General features: G+C 39.3%; 1 protein-coding gene across 1 annotated transcript in view; it reads right to left on the minus strand.

Moving 5' to 3' along the window:
- Positions 1-701: 701 nt before the first annotated feature.
- Positions 702-17255, minus strand: part of CASP10 (caspase 10) — a 65431-nt gene continuing 48877 nt past the window's right edge. Inside the window, exons 7-11 of the mRNA XM_075829769.1 lie at positions 16583-16645; positions 13714-13781; positions 12292-12391; positions 7971-8457; positions 702-6347 (exon numbers count right to left, since the gene is read on the minus strand). Coding sequence (XP_075685884.1) covers positions 6167-6347; positions 7971-8457; positions 12292-12391; positions 13714-13781; positions 16583-16645 — 899 coding nt within the window. The 3' untranslated portion in view covers positions 702-6166. The remainder of the gene's footprint in view (positions 6348-7970; positions 8458-12291; positions 12392-13713; positions 13782-16582; positions 16646-17255) is intronic.

Below are 17255 nucleotides of genomic sequence, written 5' to 3' on the forward strand. Positions count from 1 at the left end.
CCAAATCGCTAAAACGAAGCAGCTGAAGCGCTTGTGCGAGCACTCAGCCGATATGTGTCTGTTCACCTTTTTCCGGAAAGCCGATGTAGGGTGTACAGGCTCATAGACTTTCCATTGAGTCCGTACTCCGATACATTCATTTACGGAAAAAGCCGAACAGACACGAAGTGGCTGAGCGCTCACACGAGTGCTTCAGCTGCTTCGTTTCAGCGATTGGTGGGGTCTCAGTGCTCGGACCCCCACCAATCCAAACTTCTGACATGTCACGATGACCTCGGAAGTTTGTTAAACGTTTAGTTACACTTTAAACCCCATCCACGTGTATTGTACTGTACATTGCTGTGGATGTCCAGTGCAGAATTTGCACTAAAAGAGCTGCAGCAAATAATATGTGAATTCATCGTAAAAATTCCTTTAAAAAGAAAAGTCATAAAATTAAAAAAAAGAGCAAAAATAAAAATAGCAACCTTCACAATATGGATGGCCTATCTAATATGCCCGCATCATCCAGGATGGAGGCTTTCCAAACTACAAAATAAGAAAAATATTCATTTTGAAAATGCATTATTCCAAAACATATTATTGACCCTTGGTCCGGGTTAAAGATTATATATATATATATATAGTTTTTTTGTTTTTTTACGCATAATAAAACAACAGTTCTGTAGTTTTCCATTTTAAAGCTTTTATTTTTCAGAGCACCATATCGGATTTGATGTTTTATTTAAGAATTCAAAAAGGACCGTTCACAAAGCATTAAAAACATATAGAATACTTGTGTGCCATAATTTAAACTAAGGAAGAGAAGACCGTTATTTCTTGATTCTTCAGTGACATTTCACTAATTGTGTTCCTCTAAAATAAACCAGAGCTCATTTTAAATATTTTGGGTATGAGTACATGTAAATACTGTTCTAAAGGCAATATGCACTGACCATTTATTGGCAACGCTGTTCCAGTTTGCGGCTATATCCTTCATGTTAAGTTTAGTCCAAACATTTACAGTACTAACTGTATACTTGTACCAGATCGTGTCATGCAAAAATAAGAGATAAATCTCACTCTCAAGATTCTCTCTGCTCTGTGAGCTAGGATGGTAAAAGATTCTAAGTATGGCGAAAAAAAAAAAAAAAAAAAAAAGAGAGAAAAGTCCCTAGACTGCAGCAAAAATGCCTATACCAAGTGTCTATCCGAAAGCCCCTCTTTTTTTTTTCCCTTTGTATCATAGTGCTGGGAACTGCAGCCCCCTTGTAAACCTCTCCTTGTAAACTTGGCAATCCCCTTGAAACAGTAATAAGAACACATTTTTAATAACATAATAGCACAATATCATTAGTTAATAAGCCTGTGTTTGTGGAGTTTTGGAATAGATAAATTCCTCCTGCAAAAACTGCTCCAGACGTTTTTTGCACAGTGGTTTGACAAAAACTCGTCAAAACACTCATCGAGGCATTTGTTTTCCCGTTTCTGACTGATTGAAAGGGGTTTTGGAGGCAGAAACCGCCTCAAGATAGGTCATGTCGCTTCTTTTTACTGTGACTCGGTTTTTCCGCTCGCGGTAAAAAAACTCGTCCACCTCCCATTGGAATCAATGGGAGGCATTTTCGGGCGGTTTTTGCGGAGCGGTTTCCGCGCCAATAAACTAGTAAAAAAACTCAGTGTGAACAGGGCCTCAAACTGTTTTTTACTTTATGTAATTTTATGTAAATATGTAAAACTTTTAAAAACTATTACATCCCCTGAGATACATTTCCAGAAGTGAAATAGTATTTGCTCATACTACATTTTCCACTGCAGGGAAAATGCGCGGCTGCCCACAGCTTACCCAGGTCAAAATAGATGATTACCGAGGGCTTCAGCTGTTTGACCCATGTAAACAACCGATTGCCAGTAGGTCTGCATTTGGAAAAAGCTTGTCCTGATAGGGTGACCCCTTTAAGAGATAATGTCACTACTCACTAAATATCATCACATATTTTCAGATATAAAAGACATTAAAGTAAATTGCACTATTGTTCTTCCTGCTCTTCATGATAAAATAAAAAACAAGGTTTGTTCTTTCCTATAGTATAAAATGAACACATCCAGATAAAATGTTGACTCGAAGCACCCAGTTCAGTAAACTAGTTCCAACAATACACATACAAGTAAACCCCAGTAGTGGTAAGGAAAGTCTTCTTTAGGCTGGATTCACACACAACATTTAAGTCAGGTTTTCATTGCGTTTTTTTGGTTGCTAAAATGTTGCTGGTCTTTGCTGGTAGTCAACAGGAGAATAATGTTTTTATTTGTGACTTTTCTAAAACCACAGCATGCTCTAGAAGTGATTGGAGGGTGGCTTCCACCCCCAGACCTCAACTTTAGCCCCTTAAGGACGCAGCCTAGTTTGGGCCTTAAGGCTCAGAGCCCATTTTTCAAATCTGACATATTTCACTTTATGTGGTACTAACTTATACCTATCCAAGCGATTCTGAGATTGTTTTCTCGTGAGACATTGGGCTTTATGTTAGTGCTAAAATTTGGTCAATATATTCAGTGTTTATTTGTGAAAAATATCAAAATTGAGAGAAAATGTTGAAAAATAAAATTTTTCTAAATTTAAACGTGTCTGCTTGTAAGACAGATGGTTATACCACACAAAATAGTTACTAGTTCACATTTCCCATATGTCTACTATATGTTGGCATCATTTTTTGAACATTCTTTTATTTTTCTAGGACGTTACAAAGTTTAGAACATAAGCAGCAATTTCTCATATTTTGAATAAAATCTCAAAAGCCTCTTTTTTTGGGTAGTTCAGTTCTGAAGTGGTTTTGAGGGGCCTATATATTAGAAACCCCCATAAATCACCCCATTTTAGAAACTAGACCCCTCAAAGTATTTAAAACAGCATTTATAAAGTTTATTAACCCTTTAGTTGTTTCACAGGAATTGAAAGCACAGTAGAGGTGAAATTTACAAATTTCATTTTTTGTAAGAAAATCCATTTTATTCAATTTTTTTTCTGTAAAACAGAAGCTTTTACCAGAAAAACTTAACTCAATATTTATTGCCCAGATTCTGCAGTTTTTAGAAATATCCCACATGTGGCCCTAGTGTGGTAATCGACTGGAGCACCGGCCTCAGAACCAAAGGAGCACCTAGGGGATTTTGAAGAGGTCTTGTGGTGCCAAAACAGTGGAAACCCCCCAAAAGTGACCATATTTGGCAAACTACACCCCTGAAGGAACTTATCGAGGGGTATAGTGAGCATTGAGACCCCACAGGTTTTTTGCTGCATTTAGTGGAATTCAGCTGTACAATTGAAAATCTAATTTTTTCTGATAAAAGGTACAAATTTTTAATTTTGACAAGGAATAAAGGAGAAAAAGCACCCCAACATTTCTAAGGAAATATCTCCCGATTACGGCACTAATTGGTCATAAACTGCTGGTTGGACAAACGGCAGGGCTCAGAACGGCAGGAGCGCTATTTGGCATGTAGATTTTGCTGGATTGGTTTCTGGGCACCATGCCGCATTTGCAGAGCTTCTGAGGTACCAGAACAAGGGAAACACCTTAAAAGTGACCCCATTTTGGAAATTAGACCCCTTGAGGAATTCATTGTAGTTTCCATGGGGTGCATGCGACTTTTTGATCAGTTTTTATTCTATTTTTTAAGAGGCGTTGTGACTAAAAAACAGCAATTCTACTATTGTTTTTTATTCCTTTTTCTTTTACAGCGTTCACTGCGCGCTATAAATGACATTCACTTTATTTTGTGGGTCGATACGATTACGGCGATACCATATGCTTATAGTTTTTTTATGTCTTATGGCGTTTGCACAATAAAATACTTTTTATAAAACATTTGCTTTTTGTGTTACCTTATTCTAAGAGCCATAACAATTTTATTTTTCCATCAGGAAATCTGTGTGAGGGCTTGTTATTTTGCGTAACGAACTGTAGTTTCGATCAGTACCATTTTTAGATACATGCAACTTTTTGATCTCTTTTTATTAAATTTTTTAGGAGGTGAAGTGACCAAAAATTTTTTATTCTGGTATGGTTTATTATTATTTTCTTTTATGGCGTTTACCGCGCGGGATTAATAAGGAAATACTTTTGTAGTTCAGGCTGTTACGGACGCGGCGATACCAATTATGTATAGTTTATTTGTTTATTTACTTTTTTTTTAAATAATAATAAAAGGACTGGTAAGGGAAAAAGAGGGATTTTTACTTTTATACAAATTTTTTTAAACTTTTTTTTATTTTGTCCCAGTAGTCCCAGGAACTTGAGGGCATGAGGCACTGATCGAAGTGCGTAGTGCAGTGTATTAGAGCTGACAGCGAGCATAGTTGGTCCATTGTTAGGACTCAGGTTGCGATAGTAGCCATCGCCGCCCGCTATCATGTAGCGGGCTGTCGATGGTGGTTTAACCCTTAAGAAGCCGCGACCGCTATTGAACGCGGCTTCTAAGGGGTTAATCTGCGGGGACCACCGCGATCGGTCCCTGCACACTGAGCTGTGATAGCCTGCTGTCGGAAACAGCAGCTATCACCGCTCATGAACGCGCCTGGCGCGATGTTTCATCCATGACATACTATTATGTCATGGAGCGCGAATGACGCAGTTACCATGACATAATAGTATGTCCAGGAGCGTTAAACTGCAACTGCCTGTGATCTGTGCTACAGTTTCTAAAACAGCTTGTCATGTATGAAGGAGACCTTAACATATCTAAATGTGCTGACATTCTGTATAGGTTAATCCCAGGTAATATATACAAGCAGAACAAAATGCTTCAAATAATCTAGACTTCCCAGATGAAGCCATAATAAAACGTCATGATTATTTCAATACTTATCTTCAATAAACTCTAACCTATATATTAATTTATATATTGCACATAGTACAGTACAATTTTCGATAATCTAACATCCTCAGGACTGCTGGGGTTGCAGATTATCGGTTTATCTCATACCTTTGGACTCTTGTTAGGTCCAGAATTATTTGGACAGTGACACAATCTTCATGATTTGGGCACCACATTGGATTTGAAATGAAACAACTGAGATACAATTGAAGTGTAGACTTTCAGGTAGAATTCAAGGGGTTGAACAAAAATGTCCTGTGAAACGTTTAGGAATTGCAACCATTTTCTACACATCCTCCTCATTTCAGGTGCTCAAAAGTAATTGGACAAATTAACATTACCAGAAATAAAATGTTTTGTTTTAATACTTTGTAGAGAATCCATTACAGGCAATGACTGCCTGAAGTCTGGGACCCATGGACATCACCAAACGCTGGGTTTCCTCCTTTGTGTTGGTTTGTCCGGCCTTTACTGCAGCGGTCTTCAGTTGCTGGAGTTCACAAGATCACCAGTGCGCTCTTCTGTTTCAAGATGTACCAAACTGTTGATTTGGCCACTCCTAATATATGTGCTCCCTCTCTGATGGATTTCTTCATTTTTTTCAGCCTAACGATGGTCTGTTTCACTTGCATTGAGAGGTCCTTTGACCTCATGTTGTAGGTTCACAGCAACATCTTCTAAATGCAAATGCCACACCTGGAATCAACTCCAGACCTTTTACCTGCTTAATTGATGATGGATTAACGAGGGAATAGCCCATGCAGCCCATTAAATCGCTTTTGAAATAATTGTCCAATTACCTTTGGTCCCTTGAAAAAGAGGCAGCTACATATTAAAGACCTGTAATTCCTAAACCCTTCCTCAAATGAGGATGTGAATACTTTCAAATTAAAGCGGAGAGTCTGCACTAAGCCCATATTGATTATATAACTGATTAAATAACTGTATATTCAATATGTTTTGGTAAACCGCTAAAATGCCAAAACTTGTGTCACTGTCCAAATAATTCCAGACCTAACTGAACACATGTATCTGTACATATTGTTTCCTGAGGGGCTCTTGAAAATCATGAGGAGGTCCCTGGTACACTGTGAAACGCTAACACTAGAATAATGGTAACGTCCCAGACACATGTGTCCATGAGAGTCAAGGAGTTTACATGACCAAGTGCTGAGATAAAAGGTAAATTCTTGATAATCCAGCAATGGACTATTATTGCTTCAAAGGTGCTGGATTAATAGGCATTTACTGCATTGGAATCAAGGTATTGTTCACCTCAATAACATCCAGAATATTTTGGCTCAAAAAATCAGTTTGTTTCCTGAAAAAGTGGTTTAAATGGAGCAAGAGGTATAGGAAACACAAGCTTTAGTCGTAGAGTATAAGCTGGCTGTGGCATTTGCTTCATACTGGTCTTCCTGTCCTTCGAGTACTCCATCTCACTGACATCTTTGTTGACTTTTGTCAGAATGGACAAAATATCCTCTCCCCTGTAAAGAAATACGTCACAAATTATTCACCGGTCACAAAAACAACAAAATGATAGCTATGAAAACTATTTAATAATACAAAGGTTATTTATATTATACGTAGGCTTTTTAGCACTTTGAATGCAGCAAGAAATGTAAGCAATTGAGGTTTTCATACTAGTTACCAAGACTATGGCCCCATGGTCCGTGATTACGAGCACGTCCGGCCACGGACAGTCAGTGCGGGCCGTGCTCCCATTATAAAGTATGGGAGCACCCGCCGTAAAATAAAAAAATAGGACATGTCCAATTTTTAATGGGAACCTTTCTACGGCTCAGATACCTTCCCATAAATATACGGGATGGGGTCCGTCAGCCATAGAAATGAATGGGTCCGTAATTACGAGTGCAATCTACGGTCGTGTGCATGGGGCCTATGTCCTGGGACATGTATACATGAATACTTATAAGAACAGGTTTTCCTCTACATGTAGGTGAATTTTTTGTCTGTTAAAAAATAAATAAAAAAAAGAGAAGAAATGGTGCCCAGTACGCATCTATTTTTCACACTGCTGGCTGCAGTCAGAACTGGTAAATGATACATAATATAAATAAGGGCAGACTGAAAAAGTTGCAACTCCTCTACGGAGCACAAGAATATGCTCTGAGTGGCTATCGCTTCTTGGCCCTATGCTGCAGTCAATTCTCCTAGTCGTTACAAGATAATAAACTTAAATGTACCTCATTGAAAGTTATTTTTATACGTGGCCATTGAATATCGTGCTGGAGTACTAGTACAATATGTAGTGGCAATGAATACTAACAACATACGCGGTGTCTGCTACATACATTACATGATGGATATTACCACGGGCTATGTATATTTGGTTGGACCTTTTCTTGATTTGTAGACCTATATGTTCTTTTGCTGTGTATTTTTTTTCTTCCTAATGCTATACAATTTTCTCCTTGAAAAGTAGTACTCCTTTATTTCATTTCTCTAGATCACAGGAATATTGGACTCCTTATAAGCTGTATTTCATATGAAGAAACATGCTGTTCATTGTCCTTTATATCTCTTATGTCTTCTTCATGTCGTCCATTATAAGACGAATAGTGACTGTTCAAAGGTTATCTTTATTTCTGTAATAAAGCATCTTCTGTCAGCTCTCCTGACATGTCTAAGTAAACACTTGTATTCCCCATTAAATAATTCTTAGGACTGCATTATGCTATTCCTCGGTTATTCCTCCTGGAAATGTATGAACACATTGACAAACTGGGTGGTAGCATTAGCCTTGTGTGTTCCTGCAAAGTCTAACACTGTCCAATTATTGCTGACACTGTCAGACTCTGTAGGTACGCACCCTAAAACAGACAAAACAGGAGAGCTAAAATGGTCCCTTTGATAAAGCCTCAGGAGAGCAGGCATTATGTATTAACTGCAAGCTAGTTCATATGGGTAAGTCCTCTAACCAACGAGATTGTGTAAAGTAATTCTCCGCAGTAGGCTAATAGGGAGTAATTGAACACCATCCTACATATATGAACCCTACTAATGGTAGTATTCCCTAAGTATGGCATATTATTTCCCAACCGATATAGTCCACACACATACATTCTTGCTTCAATGAATTTGCTTACTTTGGTACCATTTTCGTCAAATTTTCACACAAAGCTTGGATGTACCAAGACCCTTTTCTTATATCGCGGAACGAATAGTAGCCATCCACTGTTGACATTCCAACCAAGATATCTGCATCATCAGGTATGGTTATTTTAGTTTTCCTCTCTTCAACCGAAGAAACTGCATCTGATTCGATAGCATGTGCACCCTGATGAGTTTTCCCTTGACATGCCTGTATAAAGAACAGCTTAGGTTTTCCAGCCAATGTTGGGCAATTTTTCGTAGAGAAATATGATGTTATTTTGTTTATATGTACAAATGCATTATCAGTCCCATAGACTGCTTGTGATTTTCCATGGGTCAAAATGCAGCAAACAAAGCAGTCTCTCTCCGTCTGATCCCTTTGCTTGAAATCAATCAAGCAGTCACAGATTTGTTGTGTTGACAGCTCATTGCGAATCTGTACATCCAGGCCCAGCCACGTGAACACATTAGTCAGGAAGTCTGCGAAATTGCAAAGATTTACCAAATGTGACACAATACATAGAAAAAAAAAATCTATCTTGACAAGATGCTTCTGTTGATAATAAGGCAGGAAAAGTTACTAAAACGCTGCTGTCCAGTTTCATGGTTATTTAAAGAAGATCTACTAGGAGGAAATTAAATGCAAAGGCCTTATAACATACAATAAACATATTAAAAGTGTTCTTTAAGAATGATTTCCGCATAAAATGTACCATCAGCCATACATTAGATACACACACACACACACACACACACACACACACGCGCGCGCGCGCTCACACACACGCGCGCTCACACACACGCGCGCGCTCACACACGCGCGCGCTCACACACGCGCGCGCTCACACACGCGCGCGCTCACACACACGCGCGCTCACACACACGCGCGCTCACACACACACGCGCGCTCACACACACACGCGCGCTCACACACACACGCGCGCTCACACACACACGCGCGCTCACACACACACACACACACACACTACAGTCAAGCAACATGTAGATATTAATGTATTTGGTGAATTGAATCCATACAAGTTGTCCATAACAAGACCGCACCTGACGGGACATGTAGGGGGACATGATGTCATTCCAATCTCTCTTCAGGCATCGGGTCTGTAGCTACCAATCATCATATCTCAGCATGCAAGTAAGATACTTTTCACTTTTTAATCTACACTAAGGGCCCTTTTAATTTACTTCTGGTACGTATTGTTAAATAAAAAATGTAGTCATAGAAATCTAACTTAAATACATTATATGCTCAAACGTATTGGGACACACCTCTTAATCATTGAATTGAGATTTATCATTTAGTCCCATTGCAACAGTTGTATAAAATCCAGCACCGAGCCTTGCATTTTGCCTTTACAAACATTTGTGAAAGTCTGGGTCGTTCGGAAGAGCTCACTGAATTCCAGCACGGTACTGTAATAGGATGCCATTGTTGCAACAAGTCAGTTTGTGAAATTTCTTCCCTCCTAGATATTCCACAATCAACTGTGAGTGGTATTATTGCAAAGAGAAAGTTACCTGCCTGACTGCATTGTGCCAACTGTAAAGTTTGGTTAAGTGGGGATAACGTTATGGGTTGTTTTTCAGGGGTTCGCCAAGTACCCTTAGCTCCAGTGAAGGGAAATCTTAAAGGGGTTGTCCAGATTGGGGACAGTTTTTTTTATACTCATGACTTATCCATAGGATAGGTCATCAGTATATGATCGTTGGGGCTCCAACGCCTGGACCCCGCGCCGATCAGTTATTCCTGTTGCCAGAAATTATGCAGGGGTCGTGCCGGAAGCAGAAGGCACCGACCACTGTATAGTGGCCATACTGGGTTATTGCAGCTCTGCTCCTATTTACTTAAATAGGAGCAGTGCTGTGGTACTGCAGCACGGCCCGCTGTACAGTGGTCAGAGCATTCTGCTTCCGCCACCAACCCCTGCATAACTTCTGCAACCCGCAGCCAGCCGGGATAGCTAAATCGGTGCTGGGTCTGAGTGTCGGACCCCCACCAATCATATGTTGATGACCTATGCTCAAACAGCCCCCAAACTGGACACCCCCTTTAATGCATTTTGGACTATTGTATGTTTCCAATTTTGTGGGAGCAGTTTGAGGAAGGCCCTTTTCTGTTCCAGCACAAAGCAAGGTCTATAAAGGCATGGTTGGGTGAGTTTGGGGTAGAAGGACTTGACTGGCCCACACAGAGCCCTTATCTAAACCCATATCGAACACCTTTGGGATGAACTAAAATGGAGATTGGGAGCCAGGCCCTCTGACCTCACAAATGCTCTTCTGGCTGAATGGGCAAAAATTCCCAGACACACTTCAAAATCTTGTAGAAAACCTTCCGAGAAGAGCCTTCTCGGAAGAGTGGAAGCTGTTTTATCTGCAGAGGGGGGACCAACTCCATATTTATGCCTACGGATTTAGAACAGGATGTTATCAAAGCTCCTGTGGGTAATTTTGTAATGTGTAGGTGTCCCAATACTTTTGTCCATATAGAGTATTTGCATGAGAATACTTCAAACACCAATAAAGAATGATGTTAGATGCATTATACATGGAAGTTAGCCATATAATTTTAAATCTAGTAACTCCAAATAAAAAGTTGGCCTAATATTGTTTTAGTTACCACTCTGAAGGTAAAAAAATGATAATATGGATGTTAGGATTACACTTGAATAAACAAACTTATTGAGAGGCTGCAATTACCATATTTTTCAGACTATAGGATGCACTTTTTAGCAACAATAAACTGTTGTTAAAATGTCTCTGTGTCTCAGTCTGGAGGCAGGGGACCAAGCAGCGGCAGACCCCTTGACCATTTGACTGGAAAACTGCAGGTTGGTGAGGTTAGTAGGATTTCTTCATTTAGAATAAGTTGAGGTTGGAGCATGCAATATAAAAGGAGGACCAGGATTTAGAGAAATATCCCCTGCAGCAAAGAGCAGGATGTATATGGCTTGGAGGATGTGGTTGAAGTGCTGAACAAGTTTTAACAGGTTGAGGGGGTTAATCTGCCAAGGGAGATATATTCCTAGACGCCTATTAAGAGGTTAACATAAGGTCTTCCCCGCACACCGGTGCAGGGTGATTAAATAAGAGAAAAGTGTGTGTGTGCGCGTGCGTGTGTGTGTGAGGAGAGCAAGAGTGTGAAGACTGGTCTGCTGCTGACCAGACCTGATATTAACAGAGGGGTGAGAGCTATCCCCTGCAAAGGGCTGGACTGTGTACTTTATACATGGACTTTTGTGTTACTTGAAACGTTTCTTGATGTTCTAAACTTTGTGTATGCTGATGAGACCAGCGACCATTGTGTTGGACTTGCCTGCTTGAAAGAGAAATAAAGCTTCTAAATCCTGTTTAACCAGAATACTGCGCTGAGAGTGTCTCTTTGCCCAACTACATTCCCCAAACTGGTATAAAGTGTATACAGTGCATGTGAGCGGAACATGGGAGAGGGGAGAAGAGAGATTAGCCGATGTGAATGTGAAAGAAAGTAACTAATTCCACCATTTTGTCTTGTATTCTATACTTCCATTTTAACTTCAATATAAGAATGATACTTTGAGAGAATGTATTAAATGTTTTTGCTGAGTTAAGGAAAATCTTTACTAGATAAAAAAGTGTTAAAAATAATTGAATTAGCAAGAAACAGAAATTGGGTTCAAGTGCCACCTTGAGTTTTGTGTGAGTGTGCAAGCAGCGGGTGGCGTTCAGGCAGTTCAAGTTAATGGAAGATGGATCTTGTTCCCAACGAATGTCCCCAAGACCCATTCCCGCGGCGCTGGCTGCTGCATCCAGGCGAAGAATCAGTAAAGAGGTCACCGGAAAGCAAGTGTCCTGCACTGTCCTACTGTAAATTTTTTAGGATGCAGCACAGTGTATGATCATAGCCGTGGGGGTACTTTGATGGCATGTATTTGAGTAGGGGGCACTTGGCTTAGAAACATTGAGAAGCACTGCTCTAGACCATATAGGGAATTGTTAACCTTTCCACTACCCTAATCCATCAGACCTAGTGACATTACCCCTCGGTTTTAGCTTTCCATAGATCAAAACATTTATAATCTATAAAAGATGGAAGTGCATATGTCTCAGCTAGAAATTCGATTGAGAACCCCAGTAGAGAAATGTCCCAATGTGAATGAATGCATTTATTATAATGTGAAAAAGATGTTGCATCTATTACAGACTATAAAAAATCTGTCAATATATAAACTCATTTACCAGAATTATAAGGTGTAAATGCTCTAGTACTATGTTTAGACGAAACAACTTGATACGGGAAATTAAAATGCACCTTACCTGCATCTTTTTCAGTCCCTAATCTTGGATCACTCTTCATAAATTCGGAGTTATTTATAATCAAGCAGTAGCCTCTGTGTTTTCGATTCATTGCATACACCTGTCAAGAACAAAAAAATAAATTCATTTCACATATATTTTTTACAATCCTAAATAAACAGGCAAAAGTTTAGTGGTATTGCAGTCATGGAAGTCAAGGAAGCCCTCCTAACATCCCATTAAATGTTTAAATTGCCTTTGCTAAGAAGGATTTAGGATTTTTTTGACTGATTTGCTTGAGATACAGCTTGTAGCCAGAACAGAACAAGTACCACGTATATGCGGATTTACTTTTTTCTGGTCATGATCTAAATGATTCAGTAATAATTTTATCTGCAATCTAAAAACAATAATTTATAAACGTGGGGCATCGTTCGGAACCACTTGGACCGCATTTCACCTATGGGGAAGGCACTTGGCCTCTGGTAAATACAGAGTCCCATCAAGTAATTAAACTCTTTTTGGGGAATTTCAACTTTGGGCATTAGAACTTGGCCTGTATGTGCTTACATGCGACACTGTCTGTCAGTATATACCATACGAACTATGGCTCAACCCCTCTTTATGTGAACATGTCCATTGACTGTGTCTGTGATATTTCTCATACTCTCACAGGCATCAGGCACCTTTTACGTTGGTATTGGCCATTTTTCTTGCAGTCATAACCCGAGTACCCTTTGAATTAAGTTCTTTGCATTGTTGCACTGTAAAGAACCATATGGGTTTTTTTCAGTAGTCCCAGAAATATACCCACCACATCATATTGGTCCTTAGTGGTTCTTAAATAGTCCAATACATGTTGGATCCTTTATACTAATTTTAACCTTGTAAACTGTGTATTGTGTATTTCCATGTACCAATAAAGATTGTGATTTTCTATTTTCATATCATTGATAATTTATGACTCCTTGTGTTCTTTTGTTGTGCTCAATTTATAAACGTGTATTTTATGAGGATTATTTGTAATCTAACCTGCATGTTTTACCAGCCAGGGAATATTGTATGATAAAATATATATCCAGGGAAACCCTTTTTGAAATGACCACCCAAAATTGGAGTAATAAATGGTCTTCTAGAGGGGTGATCTTTTTAAAGAAGAGGGCCAATACACATAAAGTCAGGGATGGTCTTCTCAACGAGGTAGTGTTTTGGAGAGGTGTCACTGTATAAACAGGTTCAGGTTCACCAGCTATACATATAAATATGCAACTGTGATTGTGAGGGTTTGTTATGTCATTAGTCTGAAAATCCGTTTATATCTCAAGTTCTTCGTTGCTTCTTACTCTTAAGTCATCTAACAGGTTTTTATGATGGCGGCACCCTGTACGGTTTAGAATCCGGGTGGAATTTTCTATGGACATAAGAATAAAGTGTTCGACTAACCTCGGTTTCAGACTGCTCATTAAGACTGAGGTCAGACATGCAACTTTCAGTGTTTTTATCCATAAGATCTGCAAAATAAATAAATCGATGGTAAAGCTTGAACTAAACCATGGTACCAAAGACAGATATTTGGTATGAAATGCAAAATACATATACTATTCTTTCACTCAAGCATTTCTACCTACAATAAAAAATGACCAGTAGTTGAGCTGTCCTCCTCGGTCGAGTTGTTAGAAATTCTATTCAGCCATTTCTTCTTTTTCTAGACAGTAAATTTCTAAATTACAGTACACTTCGTTTTACATTTCAAAGTCTACTTTGCAAATAGAGCTGCTTAGTGCTCCAAGTCCAGTTGACCTATGACGCTGACCATACATTATTATTAATTAGCTATAATAAAACACTGAATAATGAAGAAGTACTTCATAAGTTGTTTTTTTCATGCACCATATCATGCGACAGAAATAATATACAAAACTAACACAATATACCAAATATATCTTGTATACAGAGGTCACAATAACACTTTTACAGGGAATCATTGACGCCTGCTAAGCCATTGGCATGCTTTGAAATCACACTACTACATATTCATACCAGAGAAAAGAGTTGGGGGAGCCTGGTGGACAGCAGCCCATATAAAACTCTGCAAAAGGACACTATGATTCATAAGGTTCTTGTGCAGATACGGACAGAAACTACTTCCCATGAGACTCGGAAGCAGGGTCGCGCCAGGGCTGTCGGCAGCATACTTGAATTTGGTTATATTTTACATGACACTTTCATGGTTTGTCTAATTCTTTTGCAGCGATTATTGTAAACACAGCATAATAAATTGTGGGAAAAAAAAAGTTGTGGTTTTACCGCGATTAAAAAAGATCACTGCAAAGCTGCATCATTTCTGCGATAGTAAAGACCACAGCACAAAAAAGGCCCAAAAAAACCATGATAAAAAAAGTCTCAGGAAATATATACTGGAGGTCTCGGAGGAGAGATAAGATGAAGCCAGAACATAGGAGTGTGTTAGGTGCAGATAAGTGGCCCTGACATACACTATATGAACAAAAGTATTGGGACACACCTCTTAAGCATTGAATCCAGGCATTAAAATTCAGTGCCATCGCCACAGATGTAAAAATCCAGCACTGAGCCATGCATTCTGCCTTTTCAAACATTTGTGAAACAATGAGTCGTTCTAAAAAGCACACTGAATTCCAGCGTGATACTGTAATAGGATCCCACCATTGCAAGAAGTCAGTTTGTGAAATTGCTTCCCTCCTAGATGTTCCACGATCAACTGTAAGTGGTGTTATTGCAAAATGGAAGAATTTAGGAACTAAAGCAACTCAGCCACAAAGTGGCAGACCACGCAAAGTTACAGAGCGGGGTCGCCGAGTGCTGAGGCGCATAGTGCATAAAAGTCACCAACGCTCTGCTGACTCAATAACTGAGGAGTTCCAAACCTCTTCTGGCATTATCAGGACAAAAACCGTGCACCAGTTTCCATGGCCGTGCAGCTGCATGCAAGTCTTACAGCACCAAGCACAATGCCAAGTGTCGGATGGAGTAGAGTAAAGCACGCCGTCACTGGACTCTGGAGCAGTGAAAATGTGTTATGTAGTGACGAATCGCCCTTTTCTATCTAGCAGTCTGATGGATGAGTCTGGGTTTGGCTAATTCCAAGAGAACGTTACCTCCCTGACTGCATTGTACCAACTGTAAAGTTTGGTTGAAGACGGATACTGCTATGGGGTTGGCCTAGGATAGTTACTTCCAGTGAAGGGAAATCCTAATGCTGCAGAATACCAAGACATTTTGCACAATTGTATGCTTCCAACTTTGTGGGAACAGTTTGGGGTTCCCCTTTCTCTTCCAGCATGACTGTGCCCCAGTGCACAAAGCAAGGTCCATAAAGGCATGGTAGGGTGTTTGATCTGGAAACCCTTGACTGGCTTCCACAGAGCCTTGACCTTAACGCCATTGAATACTTTTGCGCTAAATTAGAACAGAGATTGGGAGCCAGGCCATCCAGGCTCTTCTGGATGAATGGGCAAAAAATCCCACAGACACTCCAAAATCTTGTAGAAAACCTTCCCAGAAGAGTGGGCGCTGTTTTATCTGCAAAGAGGGGACCAACTCCATATTAATGTCTATGGATTTAGAATGGGATGTCATAAAAGCTCCTGTATGTGTAATGTATAGGTGTTAAAATGCTTTTGTCTATATAGTGTACTTTGCTCATCAAATACTAGCAGCAAATAGGGTGTATTGACATGTTGCAATCATATTGTGTATCTTGGCAGTCATTTTTCAAAGTAGTAATTTAAAATGTCAGTAAATGAGTCTGAAGCGCCATCCACAGAGTCTTCATAAATATGGCAACTGACCTATGCAGAAAGCTGACAAACCCATTGATAAATTTGCCCCACTGTCTTATTCCTGACGTGCGAACAATTATCTATTGCGGCGGGACATTTCAACACTTCATCTTGTGGCAGCATTCAGCCGGACTGTCGCTCTAAATATATACTATAGATTACCAGGGAAATAGGCAAATACCGTAATGTCCAAAACTCCCTATTTACGCATGGGTGTACACATTACAGCAAATTATATACTCATCCTTGACTAGGAGGATTTAGATTACATTTTGAAAACCAAGAGGGTTCCTGAATTATGTAGTAGATTATACTAGTGAATGACATATCTGGAATTTACACTACACTGGATGTGGCACTTGTTGGTCACACATTTATCTGAACTCTATTGCTATGTGGTGTTTGCTTATTACAATGAAAAAAAACCATGTAAGTACAGGTAAAGTATAGAATTTGCATAGGAAATGTATAGTCAGTATACAATGCATTACCTTTTCCATTGGCTGCCTCGGATACATGTTGAACAAGTTCCACTGTGCTCTTCATTCCTCTGTCTAAAATAAAAAATATTGTAATTCATCATAGCATAAACTTATAGAAAATAGGAAATTAGGTTCTATTTCCATAACAGTTGTGCCCTACATTAGTATACAACTGTATAACAACATAAACAGACACATACTGTACAGTACTTTTTTAAAGTGTCGGAGACTATGATTTTCAGAACCACCAAAATGTATACATTACAGTATATGTTCTTTTTTAATGCAAATCTGTGGCAGTTGTATCCAAAAGTATGGCAAGAGGTTTGCATACTTTTTGCACACTATACAGTCTTGGCCAAAGACTAATACAAATTTTGGTTTTCACAAAGTTTGCTGCTTCAGTTTTTATAGTGGCAATTTGCATTAAATCTAGATTGTTATGAAGAGTGATCAGATAAATTTCAATAATTGCAAAGTAATTCCTTGCCATGAAAATTCTCTTCCATAAAAAAACACTTCCATTGCATTTCAGCCCTGTCACAAAATGACCTGCTAACATAATTTAAGTGATCTTATCGTAAGCTCAGGAGAAAGTGTTAACGCAGGCAAGGCAGCTGATATCACTCTGTCATGCTGATTGAATTCTAAGAGCAGACTGGTTGCTTTAAAAGGAGGATGG

This window comes from Rhinoderma darwinii, chromosome 6, assembly GCF_050947455.1.
Source record: "Rhinoderma darwinii isolate aRhiDar2 chromosome 6, aRhiDar2.hap1, whole genome shotgun sequence".
Lineage (NCBI taxonomy): Eukaryota > Metazoa > Chordata > Amphibia > Anura > Rhinodermatidae > Rhinoderma > Rhinoderma darwinii.